This window comes from Colobus angolensis, unplaced genomic scaffold (assembly GCF_000951035.1).
Source record: "Colobus angolensis palliatus isolate OR3802 unplaced genomic scaffold, Cang.pa_1.0 Scaffold302, whole genome shotgun sequence".
NCBI classification, from domain to species: domain Eukaryota; kingdom Metazoa; phylum Chordata; class Mammalia; order Primates; family Cercopithecidae; genus Colobus; species Colobus angolensis.
Window position 1 is genome coordinate 1959321 of NW_012116289.1, and position 14186 is coordinate 1973506.

General features: G+C 39.2%; 1 protein-coding gene across 1 annotated transcript in view; it reads right to left on the reverse strand.

Annotated features, from left to right (window-relative positions):
* Positions 1 to 436: 436 nt before the first annotated feature.
* Positions 437 to 14186, reverse strand: part of LOC105517576 (probable C-mannosyltransferase DPY19L1) — a 32574-nt gene continuing 18824 nt past the window's right edge. The window contains exons 7-8 of the mRNA XM_011950142.1: positions 10765 to 10958; positions 437 to 667 (exon numbers count right to left, since the gene is read on the reverse strand). Of these exons, the coding sequence (XP_011805532.1) occupies positions 10802 to 10958 (157 nt within the window). The 3' untranslated portion in view covers positions 437 to 667; positions 10765 to 10801. The remainder of the gene's footprint in view (positions 668 to 10764; positions 10959 to 14186) is intronic.

The window sequence follows — 14186 nt, forward strand, 5'->3', positions numbered from 1 at the left end:
ATTAGAAGCCGGCTGCACCTGGCTCATAACTCTGACCTTTCCATTGGCCCAGCCTCTCTCCACTGCTGATTGAGAGGGGCTTAGTGTGTTACGCCTTCAGGGGAATTTGCTTTCTTTTTCAGAAAGTACTAGAAGTGAGTCTTGAAGACTGTCTTTCTAATGATGGGTTTATAGACACCTGGATAGGCAAGGGAATCATATTTGGGAAAAGCAATCTGCTTGGTATCCTTCGGCCAACCTCCCAATGACCCTGTGTGGGCATCAGAGAGCCCCAGCCTCCCACACCTCTGCTTAGGGCCAAGCAAAAGGTCCTGAGTCAGAGCTGACAGATGGTGTCACATAGTGTCCCCAAAAGTAGGAATATGCCCGCCAATCCCTTTCCATGCAGGGTGAGATCCCAAAGTCAGGGTAAAATAAGGGGCAAGGAGAAGCAGGGTAAAAGGAGAAATCAATAAAGGAGTCTGTTTTTCTTTAAAAAAAAAAAAAATCCTTTGCACAGACTGTGAATGATAAAGCCTCCTGGCTTCAGGAAATTGATTCTGGCAGAAATCTTGGTTCAGTTATATTCTTTTGGTTCCCACAGGGATCTTTGGGTGATAATAAAAGCTCTGTGTCTGGAGCAAACATGGAGCCACAACAATTATATGCAAAGTGAATGTCTAGTCATCTGGAACCAGAAATAAATAGAAATAAATTCAGCATGAGTATCAAAAGCAAAAGTCAAGGGGCATACCACACTTAACTAGAAATACCTATATGCCCTCCTGTGTGTAAGCACACCCAGAGAAGTCCTGGGTTCTTTATCTGTCATTGGAGTATGGTGATTTCCTGCCTGGGTGTGTGTTTGGCTGATGACACCATACCATTTCAGCCTATTCCTCTTCTGCTGCTATCATGGGTAGGATGTAAAGAACCAGGATTCATTACATTTGGACTATAAACTTTTGCATACAGTACTTCAATGCAAATATCCTAACAGCCATATGAGATGCTCGTTATTCCTTGTACACATTTCACTCAGGAGGCAATGTGACTTCAAGAACGTAATTGACTTGTGCTGGCTCAAGCAGCTAAGTGTCAGAGCAGATTCAGTATATCTCCAAGCCCATGGTGATTGGGGTGTCTTGGTTAGGACCTATGGACCAATTTTTAAATTTCAACTCTACTACTAAATATTAGTGTGAGCTTGGGAAAATCTCTTCCCCTCCCAGAGCCTCAGTTTCTTCATTTATAAAAAAGAAGATATTGGCTTCAATTTTGTCAGCAAACACTTTCATCTAATAGTCTGTGGTTTTATTATCCCATGTAGTCACTGCTAGTCTCATAAATAAGATACTATAAACGAACTCACATCACATGTATTCTTCTGCAAATTATACGTACATATTTTTGCTTAAGAACATCTTCCTGAGTCATCCATGTTGTTGCCTATTGCTATTTTACCATTTTACATATTCAATAGGATCATACTGGATGATTATACTCAATGTCTTTATCCTTTCTACTATTTACTCCAGGCACACATTCAAGTGATTTCTGAGTTTTCTGCTTTTTTGAACAATGCAGCTGTGAACATCCTAAACATGTCTCCTGGTGCATACATACAGGAATTTTTCTGGGATATGTATCTAAGGAGTGGAGATGCTGGGTTGTGTTTATTAGGTAATGCCATTTATTTCCATAGTAGTTACCCTCCACTGGGAGTAAAGGAGAGTTCGTGATGTTATAAATATTGTTTCATTCTGCATTTCCCTAATTATGAACAGGTTAAGGTTTTTTTAATGAGCTGTTTGTATTTCTTTTTTGGTGAAATGTCCATGTCTTTGGAGTTTTTCTAAAGGGTTCTTTGCATTTTCTTACTGTTTGCTGTTCTCTATTCTCTAATCTTCTGTCAGGTACTCAAGTTGCAAATATCTTGAACACATCATGACTTACCTCATTCTCTTTTTGATATCTTGTAGTGACCAGAAGTTATTTACCAAACAGTGAATTTATTGATCTTTTATAGGGAGTGTTTTTTTTGGGGGGTCTCAGGAAGTCCTTCTTTAAGGAAATCTCCTTGAGAAGGTAAAGAAATTATCCTATATTGTCTTCTAAGTTTTACAATATTGCTTGTCATGTTTAGATATTTGATTCACCTGGGGACTTTTATTTTTATGTATAATGTGAAGTAGGGGCTCAATACCATTGTTTTCGATACGGATAATCAATTATCACAGCCTCATTTATTAAATGTATGCAACTTGCTCCCAAGCCATCTATTCTGTTCTATTAGTCAATCTTTAAAATATTAGTGTGCCAATACTTCTACAGATCTTGTAATAAATCTTGACATCTTATAGGAAAAATGCCCTTATCTCACATTCTTCTCACTTATCTTGATTATTCTTTACCTGCAAAACTTTTACATTGTGAAGCTGCATAATAAGTCTTACTGAAATTTGGATTAAAACGTTAGATAACTTTGAGAACTGATATTTTTATATCTTGTTAAATTTATTACTAGGTTCTTGTTTACAGTTTTATTAATGATTGCAATAGACATGCAATTTTCCTTTATTGCATTGACCCTACTGTGCTCTTGGTATTAATGTTGCAGTCAACTAAAGAACTGAGTTTATTTGCTATTCTTTGGATGTTTGTGTAAGACCAGAATAATCAGTATCTTGAATGTTCAGTAGGAAAAGCTTATAAAACTGTATATATTGTTTTCTTCAAGAGAAGATTTTAAAAAGTTGTTAATCCAACTTCTTTCCAGGGGATGACTGTTATTTCTAATTTCTATTTCTTCTTGGATCAGTTCTATTTTTTCTAGGAATTGAGACATTTTATCAAAGTGTCCAAATGCATTGACAAAGTTTGTTTATAATATCCCCATTATGTATTTACCCTCTGCAGCTTCTGTAATTTGCCGTACCTTATCTTTTATACCTTTTCTCTTATCTCCTGATTAAGGTTTCAAATAACCAACTGATATGGTTTGGCTGTGTCCCCACCCAAATCTCATCTTGAATTCCCACATGTTGTGAGAGGGACCCTGCTGGGCAGTACCTGAATCACAGAGGCAGGTCTTTTCCATGCTGTTCTCGTGACAGTGAATAAATCTCATGAGATCTGATGGTTTTATAAGGGGGAGTTTCCCTGCACAAGCTCTCTGTCTGCTGACATTCATGTAAGATGTGACTTGCTCCTCCTTGCCTTCGGCCATGATTGTGAGGCCTCCCCAGCCATGTGGAACATAAGTCCATTAAGCCTCTTTTGTAAATTGCGCAGTCTCAAGTATGTCTTTATCAGCAGTGTGAAAAAGGGCTAATACACCAACTTTGATTTTGTTCATCTATTTGTTTTCTGTTTCATCAATTTCTGCTCATTATTCCCTTCAAATTGGGGTGGGGGAACTATTCTGTTACTTATATTCCTGATAAAGATATTTATTGACTTTCAGCTTAATGAATGCATTTTAGACTAATCTCAAAAAAAAAAAAAAAGTATCTCTAGGACTGCTTTAGTCATATTCTACATGCAATTTGTAGCATATAATTGTTTCATTTTTTCTCAAATTTTCATCGTAAATTATGAATTAATATTTAAAACTGTTTCATTTGTGTTGATTTCCAACGAAAGGATTTTCAATCTTTAAGGTTGTTCTCCCCCACCCCCAAGAATTGCCATTTGGCTCTAGGTATGATCAATTATTTCCTTTAACAAATATTGGGCACCCACATGTGTCAGGTACTGCTGTAGATGCTTAGGTTACATCTGTAAACAAAATAGGCCAAAAAGTCATGCTTTCTTGGAGCTCATGTTCAAGTTTTTGTCTTTTTGGAGGCAGGGGTCTCACTCTGTCGCCCAGGCTGAAGTTCAGTGATACAAATTACGGCTCATTGCAGCCTCAACCTCCTGGGCTCAAGTGATCCTCTCACCTCATCTTCCCAAGTAGCTGAGAATACAGGTGCATACCACTCTGGCTAATTTTTTGTAGAGATAGAGTTTTGCCATGTTGCCCAGGTTGGTCTCATACTCCTGGGCTCAAGAGCTCTGGCTGCCTCTGCCTCCCAAAGTGCTAGGATTATAGGCATGAGCCACTGTGCCTGGCCAGGAGCTCATGTTCTACTGTCAACTCTTGGAAATGTCCCATATACCTGAATAGAATGTATATTCTTCACTTGTTGGGTGCAGTTCTACATATGACTGTTAAGTCAAATTGCTTTTATTACTCAGATCATGCATTTCCTTACTGATCTTTTTGTTTGCTTATTATCTCAATTTCTAAGGAGAGGTATATTAAAATTTTCTGCTGCGATTGTTCATTTGTCTGTTACTCTTGTTTCTAATTACTATCTAAAAGCCATATTCTTTTAAAAGACAAGAAACTGATGTTCAAGAAACATGACCTATTTCACTAAGTTTGTAAAGGATGGATTATGGATTCCAGTGTGGTTGTCTCTATTATGACAATATTAATTGTGCAACTGTTGTCATCTGTTTTGCCTAATATCTACACCCAATAATAACACACCAGTCCCTTCCCATCCTTTGGGAAATCCCTCTTCCCAGACTTTTAATCAGATTACCAGAGTTCCTTGCTCCCTGTTCAGCAGCAAACGTGTCAATGGCTCATCACCATAGTATCCTGAGCCACACACTGAAATCAGTTCAATGAGTCCCACCCCCAGACATATGTATCTGTCTTTGTCATATTGCCTTCCAATAAATTCACACGGTCACTAGCCATATCTGAAAGTACCTACCAAGGATATGTTATGAGGTTAATTATTGTTTAGCTGTTTGACAAGGGTATTTTCCCCTATCATATTTATCTCATCTGATGATGTCCTGCATTTCCTTGTTATTTCTTCTCCATAACTGGAAAACATAAACTGTCTTTTAGTCCTAAAAATAACTTTTATTGCCATCTGGAATGTACTGCATTGTTGAATAAAGTATGGTTTATTTCAAAAAATCATTAAGCAGTACTAATTTCCAGGAACTGTGCTAGGAGGCACTGTGGATTCAGAATGGAGTAAGACATGTTCTTTTTATGAAGAACAGAATAGAGTGGGGGGAAAGTCATGCTGATAAATGTGTGCAATGGGGTTATGGGCATGTGGGCAGTGGCAGGCAATGCACTCAACCAATGGCAGGCAGTCAGGAAGGCTTGACAGAGGAGGTGACATTTGAGTTGCATCTGAAATATATACTAAGAAAAGCGTATTCCAGGAGGGGCAAAAAGCATCTGCAGAGAAGACAAATGATTCCTCACACATTAAATTTTCAAAGTGATTTTTACTCTTTTTCTTTTTGCTGCTAATTTCCATTTCTTCTTCACATTCTAATCAGGGTTTACAAATACGTGGCACCTGCACCGCCACTCTCCCCCTTCTCCCTGCCATTGGCAGGCATCCATTACTTAAGACAGAATTCTTTCCTAAAGAGTCTACTTGGCCGGGCGCGGTGGCTCACGCCTGTAATCCCAGCACTTTGGGTGGCCGAGGGGGACGGATCACGAGGTGAGGAGATCGAGACCATCCTGGCTAACACGGCGAAACCCCGTCTCTACTAAAAATACAAAAAAATGAGCCGGGCGTGGTGGTGGGTGCCTGTAGTCCCAGCTACTCGGGAGGCTGAGGCAGGAAAATGGCGTGAACCCGGAGGGCGGAGCTTGCAGCAAGCCGAGATCGCTCCACTGCACTCCAGCCTGGGCAGCAAAGGGAGACTCTAACTCAAAAAAAAAAAAGGGGGGGGGGGGAGAAAAAAAGAGTCAACACTAGGTGCCATTAGAAATAATGTAGAAATTAACAATCATGATTAATAAAGTGTACATGATAGACATTTGCTTACCATTCCTACTTTGGGTGGAGATGTTATTCAGAGGTGAAGTAGGGAGGGCAAGTTCTAAAATGTTAGCCCTAGGGCACTAGAATCACTGGGGATTTAAACAAATTCCAAATCTCAGGCCACACATCTCTAGGGGTGGGAAAAAGGCTTCAGGATTTTTTGAAGCTCCCCAAGTAATTCCAATGTGCTGAGAAGTTTGAGAATTACTGCCATAGAAGTCTTTGTTCAAAAAAGTCAAATTCGTTACCCATGTAAAGGGCTCGAGGAATTACCAAATTGTACTCTTTTGGGAAGAGAATTTTCCAGAGCAAGAGGGAGGCCTCTGAACCTGAAGTCTGGTCACTAAGCGGATACCAGAGTAAAGACCTGAGGAGCCTGGCCAAAGAGCAGGATATCCGCAGCAGGGCGCAGAGCCAGAGGTGGCCTGCAGGCATCTTTCTGTCCCAGTTTTCATGACATGATGCCAAATCTACTTAGCAATGGTCATTTCTTATTTTCATTTCTATTTTTCAGAAATGCGTAAGGACTAAGGGTGTCAGTGTAATCAGCATAACAACCACACGAGCTGAAGTTTGCTAAAGTCAACTCCCCCTGCCAAGATACTAAATTTGCCTACAGGAAAAAAGCCCACCAGGTACTTAAAAAATCAACGAAATGGTATTATGCTGCATTAAAAAGAACATGCCTATGAAACAGAATACCAGGTAGTGCTACCATTTATTTGAAAGTCATTTTGATGACACTGTGCATACTTAGAGTTTTGGGTTAAAGATAATTGAGTATAGAAAACTATAGAAAACCTTGCTTTGGAAGTGGAGCCAGTATCAATGTTATCCTAATCTCTTTGCAAAAAAAAAGAAAACTGTCTCTTAATTACACTACAATCGAATCGAGTCTTCAACTCTTATACATTCATTCAGAATTTTACAATCTCTCTCATGGGAGGAAATGTAAAAGAGAAGTTTTCAAGACCTTTTTATACCTTAATATCCTTTTCAACTTCTAATATAAAATGTATTTGTCCTGATACAATGCTGTGAAATAAAGACCAATTCAGGAATGTAATGAAGTTTAAAAGTAGCTCCTCTTTTTCTGCATTGAGGACAATTTTATTGATTCACATTAGAAACTTCTAGTTGGGAGCAAGAGAAAAAGGAGCAAGAAGAGAGAAGCAAGCGATCTGTGACCTAGCGCTGATTATTGGCTGACCTCTAATAAAGGAAGAAGATTCGGATTTCTGGTGCCAAAACAAAAGTAATAAAGTGGAAAATGAATTTTTGCAATCCCCACACATCACTGAATTTATCTATTGTCTTCTAGACAAGGTAATCCTACAAAAGGAAGTTCTATATCAAGGATTTTCACTCCTTTTTCATCTCTGAACTGAAAAGAAACAAGGTGCAGTTTGCAGCTTCAAAATATGTAGATAATCTATAACTCGTATTAGTGTTCCGATTAAAAATTATCTAATCTGTTCTTTGCTCCTTGCAAGTTTCATTGAAGCAGTGCCCCCTAACAGGCAAAGAAGGCACGTGGTAAAATTCAGCTCCTGGTAGACTGTCCATCAACCAGCTCCGGGGATGTGCTGTCAGAAATGGAGCGCCCCCTGGAGGCCAGTCATCCAGCCAGTCTGTTCCCATCCATTAGAGCAGAGGCTCTCAAGTATGGTCCCTGGACGAACAGCATCGACACCACTTGAGAACTGTTAAGAAATCCAAGTTCTGGGGCCCCACCATAGGCCAACTGAATCAGAAACCCCTGTGATGGGGCCCAGCAATTTACAGGCCTTTCAGGTGCTGCTGATGCCTGCTAATTTTGAGAACCACTGTATTAGAACACCTCATTCCCCAAATATGTCAGAATCAAGGTGTCATTGTGTTAAGAAATTAATTATACAGGAATGAACAGAGCTGAAATGTCTTACCTACATAGAGAATGAGCCAAGAAGTTGATATTTGTATTAAGTAAAAACACTGAACTACAATTTAGAAAATGTTGATACCAATGTATTTTTAAAATACATTAAAGCAGCTTTTAACAACTCTTTATTTCCAATATATAGTTTGAATTACTGTGTCCCTTAATGAAAAGGATAAAGGAATGTAAGTGACTCTACCATAAACACAGGAAAAGTTTGGATAATCTCAGTACCTACCACTACCAACAACAAGACCGATGATCCCTCCCCCTCTCTTCTCAGGACTGCCATCTGACTCAAACCAGTTCATGGCTGTTTGACTACCAAATGAGGCCGAAGTTGATCACAATCAAGGTGGAAATGAAAATAACAATCAAGAAAAACACTTCCTTCATTTTTAATGTTTTTTTTATTTAACATATATAGTACATGTAAACTGGCATAAAATTCATAAAAATACAATACTCCTATGCAATATCACTTTATTCCTGATACATACTTTCATTTTCTCATTAATATCACTGCCTATTTTAACACTATACTTTTTCAGCCAAGCATTTTTAGAGGCTTATCTTTTTAAAGAAATTCGGCCCCAACTTTGTTTTCTAAAATGTCATAGCTATAGCTATTTTGATCACCTCTTTGCCCATCCTTACTTTCCTCACACTAAAGTAAAAATATTTTTAAATGCTAAAAGTATGCAAAACGATGAGCTTTAATACTGTTTTGTCACGCCTATGGAGCCTGCTACCACTCTGCATTGCCATCAAAGGTGCAGGTGCTCCACAGCGCTGGTGCTGTGAGCTGTGGCCACGGCTACATAGCAGGGACCTTCAGGCCTCTGCTCCAAACTGGCTCCCCTAATATATAGCCACATTTTTTCTGGGAGTTACATTCATAAACACTGCTACAAAGGATCCTTGTGGAAAAAGCTAATTTACACTACTTTTAATGGTTCCCAGCAAATGAAGCAGTTATAATAGTATTTTTAATGCTTTTTTCCTATACAGTATTTCTACTTATTACATATGAACTTATTTGGAAGGAAATTACTGGGGGTGAGAAAAATATAAAATAACTGTAAAATTTTTAAAAGTTGTAACTGCTGGATGTACACAATCAGCCACACTCAGGTGAGCAACAATCACAGATAAGCAGAGCGCACCTCCCTCTCCCCGCCCATGTCGACTGCCATCCTCAGCCTCAAGTGTCCACTGCCCCTTTTCCTGGACTGTTGTGCATCATTGCTCAAATGTCGCCTTTAATCTACAAATCACGGGCTGCTTCCCTATTTTCTAAAACTAGCAAAAGCCTAAGAAATAAAAACAGTCAACCAGCAAATGAGAAACAGTGGCCCCAAATCTGAAGAACACCCTGGGAGCTGCGACTCTGGGCTCTGGGGCAGGGTTGGGGGCGGTGCTTCTCTGAGGGCACACTCCTCAGGCTTCGCAGCTGACTCAGGTCGGCAAGCTGCTGCTTCCCCGAGACCAGGCCTGCCCTTGGGCTCCGGTAAGAAGGTAGAAAGGGAAGAGCGGCTTCCAGGAGTGGGCACCAGAAACCATCCCTGAGGACTAAGGTCTCAAGGACAATCCACAATGAGGTTAATCTGCCTGTGGTTAAGAAAGAGAAGCTGGATAATTAAATGTGTAGTCAGCCATAGTCACGGTTTGCTTAGAATTTAAAAGCCTAAAACCTTTTCTCAGAGCTATGAGGTTTCATTGTTTTGAAGAATCTCATTTCACACAAATTAACTTCTAAGAAACAAAAATTCATACAAGGAATTCAAAGACAGTGTAGAAATTTTTCAAAATAAAAATAAATAGGAAGAAAAAAACTAAAGAGGAGGACAAAATATACTCATTCTGCATACTGAAATAATGGTTTTTAGAACCAAAATTATAACATAATGCTTAAGGCTTTGTCTTATTAAAGACAGGCAATCTTAAAAGTAAAATATAAAAACTCCATTTATCATTATTCTTTATGTTTTTGACAGCAAAATTAGTCATGTTTTATTGTATCTTAATAGTAAAAGAAAAATTACCATGTACTACACTACTGTTCCACTATAAATGATGTCTACTCAAATATACATTAGTTTCTAGATGCACTATATTTGGGGTTGTTCAAAATAGTTTTTCCTAAAACTAAAATTAAACATGAAAAATTTTAAAGTGGTTGAAAGGTATTAAAATATAAACATTTGAATAATGCTAAAAAATGAGAAAAATACAGTTACCATTAATTTTTTTAAAACCAAGAATAAGTACTTGATAAGCAACTAAATGAGTAAACAGTACTTATTTGACAGAAAATGTGGGAAGGAGGAGAAGAGAGAGAGCAAGAGAGAGAGAGAGAGAGAGAGAGAGAGAGAGAGAGAGAGAGAGAGAGACATGGTAATGCCACATGGCTGGAAGTTAAGGGAATTTCCTAACCACAAGGTCCAAGAGTTTGGATTAATAATGGGCAGGAAAAGCTTCATTAACAAGAGAACAGAGAACAAAAAGAGCACAAGGAAGGAAAACAGACAGACAGTTCTACACAGCAAACGTTCCATGTCTGCCCATCTACTGTAACTCAAGCTGATGACAGGGGCTGACGTGACCAAAGAACTTACAATAATCACTGAAATGTCCAAAAGACAACAGTGAGAGGCAGAAAAAAGAAGCATTAAAAGTTCTTACACTATAAAATCAGCCCCTACATAGTCAGAATTGTCCTGTATTTTCAAGTCACCCTTGTCACAACCCATTGTGTTTTCTTTATATAGGTAGCTTTGCTCACCTTAGCACAAATATCAAAGTCAAGTACAAGCATATACTCATTTGCATAGCAAATTTTAAAGGGTACACTGAAACAGTAACCAATTGACAAAGGTAAAAGTCATTTTTATAATTAGAATGACATTCAAATTGACCAAATAAAACGTTTTCTATTTGAAAACAGTTACCTACAAAAGTTTTTGGGATATGAACAACACATGACTTAGCAAAACATTAAACCATTACTGATGTAGTTCTCCATAGGCAGCAGTTCATGTAGCAGTCATTCTTTTACAACTTCTAGGACTTTGTAAACACTGTTCTGGAATACAGTGGTGAAGTGAGGTTTGGAATCCTTCACCAAGAGATTACATAAGGGAGTTTTCCCAGCATTGGCAGGATCTTCTACATCCCAAATTTCAGGCATACTGCAACCAGGCCTAGAAAAATGAATGTACACATTAAAAATCAATGTGCATTATATAACTGCAGATAAAGCAGGGCGCTTCTTATATTCCTGACCTCATTTCCTTTTCTCCATTTAAATTACTTTAGTTTTTAAACAATCCTGTCATATAGCTATTTTAAGTCTTTATAGGCTGCCATGACTCACTTTAGGACAAGGTGAATGCAGCAAAGGTGACTGTAAGGAAAGAAACAGACCTGCAGATACACATATCCAGGCGTTGGGGAAAGAGACACCTCAGTTAAACTCTGCCGCAGCTACTTACCAACAATGTGGTTCTGGGCAGGTAGCTTCCCTTGGTCTTAGTTTTCACATTTGTAAAATGAGGAAATAAACACTCATGACACAGGTTTGTTGTAAGGATTATGAGAGATCAGGTATCTAGCGTCATGCCCAGCACACAGAAAAACATGTAACATTGATTTAAAAAATTATAATGAACAAATATGCTTAGTTCACAGGGAAGCTGCATTAATTGTACAGATGCTCCTCAACTTAGAATGGGGTATGTTCCAATACACCCATCGTAAGTTGAAATGCATTTAATACACCTAATCTATCCAACATCACAGCTTAGCCGAGCCACCTGAAACATGCTAGGAACACTTGCATTAGCTGACAGCTGAACAAAATCATCTAATGCAAATGCTATTTTATGATGAAATGTTGAATATCTCATGTAATTTACTGAACGCTGTACTGAAACTGAAAAACAGATGGTTGTATGGGTATTTGAAGTATGCTTTCTACTGAATGCATATGGCCTTAACACTGTCACAAAGTCAAAAAATCAGTAGGTCAAACCATCTTAAACTGGACAGTCGATATTCTAGAATGAATCAATTTAAAGAAATTCTGGTAGTGTTGAGCATACATCTCAAACACATAATTAAGTCTCAAAAGCAATATATCTTTATAAAGAACAGAATAAGTAAAATTGGTATCACAGGACATTTGCCTAAATAAGTTCTTCAAAATAACAGTATCATTTATTTTAAATCAATAACAGTTTTATAGATATAACTGTTGGATACTGTTATCTACCTTTTGAGGAATTTTAGGAAACAGAAAAACATATTGGAAAATTATAGACAACTGACAAGTTTTGTCAATTTTGTCATAATTGTTTCCTCAAGTTTTGTCATAATTGCTTCCCTTTTTATTTTTATTTTTAAATAAGAGAAAAAAAAAATTCCCAACAAGTCCTTCTTAGGTTTAGTAGCAGTCCCTCCCTCACTCTCCACCATGAGGCAAACACCGCAGCAGGGATGTACATCATTTTCCCTCTTTAAATAACATCTTTAATTTATAATAGTCATTATAAAAGTATCAAAATATAGACCTATATATATTTTAAAAAATGAAAGTCACCATCATCTCCAATAGCATTTCTCAGAGGTGACTTCTATAAATAATCCAGCATATATTCTGCTGGACCTTTTTTTTAAAAAAAAAAAATTATTTCAATAGCTTTTGGGAAACAGGTGGTTTTTGGTGACATGGATAAGTTCTTCAGTGGCAGTTACTGAGATTTTGGTGCACCCATCACCAGAGCAGTGTCAAGTGTACCCAATGTGTAGTCTTTTATCCCTCACCCCACCCCTTGCTTCCCCCGAGTCCCCACAGTCCATGGCATTCTTATGCTTCGCATCCTGGTAGCTTAGTTCTGACTTATAAGTGAGAACATACAATATTTGGTGTCTACTGGATCTTTTGTTATCCAATGTCAGACACATATACAGACACGGATATCATTATATACATAGATACCATGATGGTCAGTATTGAGTATCAACTTGACTGGATTAAAGGATGCAAAGTATTGTTTCTGGGTGTGTCTGTGAGGGTGTTGCCAAGGGAGATTAACATTTGAGTCAGTGGACTGGGAGAGGGCAACCCACCCTCAATCTGTGTGGGTACCATCTAATCAGCTGCCAGCAAGCTAGAATAAAAGCAGGCAAAAGAATGTGGAAGGACTAGACTGGCTGAGTCTTCTGGCCTCCATCTTTCTCCTGGCTGGATGCTTCCTGCCCTTGAATGTCGGACTCCAAGTTCTTCAGTTTTTGGACTCTTGGGTCTACACCAGTGGTTTGCCAGGGGACCTTGGGCCTTCAGCCACAGATTGAAGGCTGCACTGTCAGCTCTACTTTTCAGGTTTTGGGACTCTGACTGGCTTCCTTGTTCCTCAGCTTGCAGACGGCCTATTGTGGGGCCTCACCTTGTGATCGTGTGAGTCAGTACTGCTTCATCAACTCCCTTTCATATATACATCTATTTTTTTTTTTTTTTTTTTTTGACAGGGTCTCGCTCTGTCGCCCGGGCTGGAGTGCAGTGGCGCAATCTCGACTCACTGCAAGCTCCGCCTCCCGGGTTCATGCCATTCTCCTGCCTCTGCCTCCCAAGTAGCTGGGACTACAGGTGCCCACCACCATGCCCGGCTAATTTTTTGTATTTTTGGTAGAGATGGGGTTTCACTGTGTTAGCCAAGATGGTCTTGATCTCCTGACCTCGTGATCCGCCCACCTCGGCCTCCCAAAGTGCTGGGATTACAGGTGTGAGCCACTACACCCAGCCACATCTATCCTATTAGTTCTGTCCCTCTGGAAAACCCTGACAGATGCTCTTGAGTTGTTTTTATAAAAATGGAATTATTCTGGGACTCTACCTATACTGAACAATAAAATGTGGCACCATTTTTCCATCTCAGTGCATAAAGACCTACTCTATTGTTTTTAAAAGCTTCTAGTTCTCATATGTATTAACCAGTTCTTTACAGACAGATACTTTGTCTCCCATCTTGCCATTATAAAGCAATGCAGCTATAAGCAGTCTTGTACAGAGCTCCCTTCTACAAGCTAAACCTCTAGAGCAGTGGTCCCCAACCTTTTTGGCACCAGGGACCGGTTTAGTGCAAGACAATTTTTCCATGGACTGGAGGGTCAGGGGGATGATTTTGGGATGAAACTGTTTTACCTCAGACCATCAGGCATTAGATTCTCATAAGGAGCATGTGCCCTAGATCCCTCGCATGTGCAGTTCTCAATAGGGTTTGTGCTCCTATGAGAATCTAATGCTGCCACTGATCTGACAGGAGCCAGAGCTCAGGTTGTAATGCTCACTCACTCTCCACTCACCTCGTGCTGTGGGGCTGGGTTCCTAACAGGCCACAGACCAGTACTGGTCCATGGCCGGGGGCTTGGGG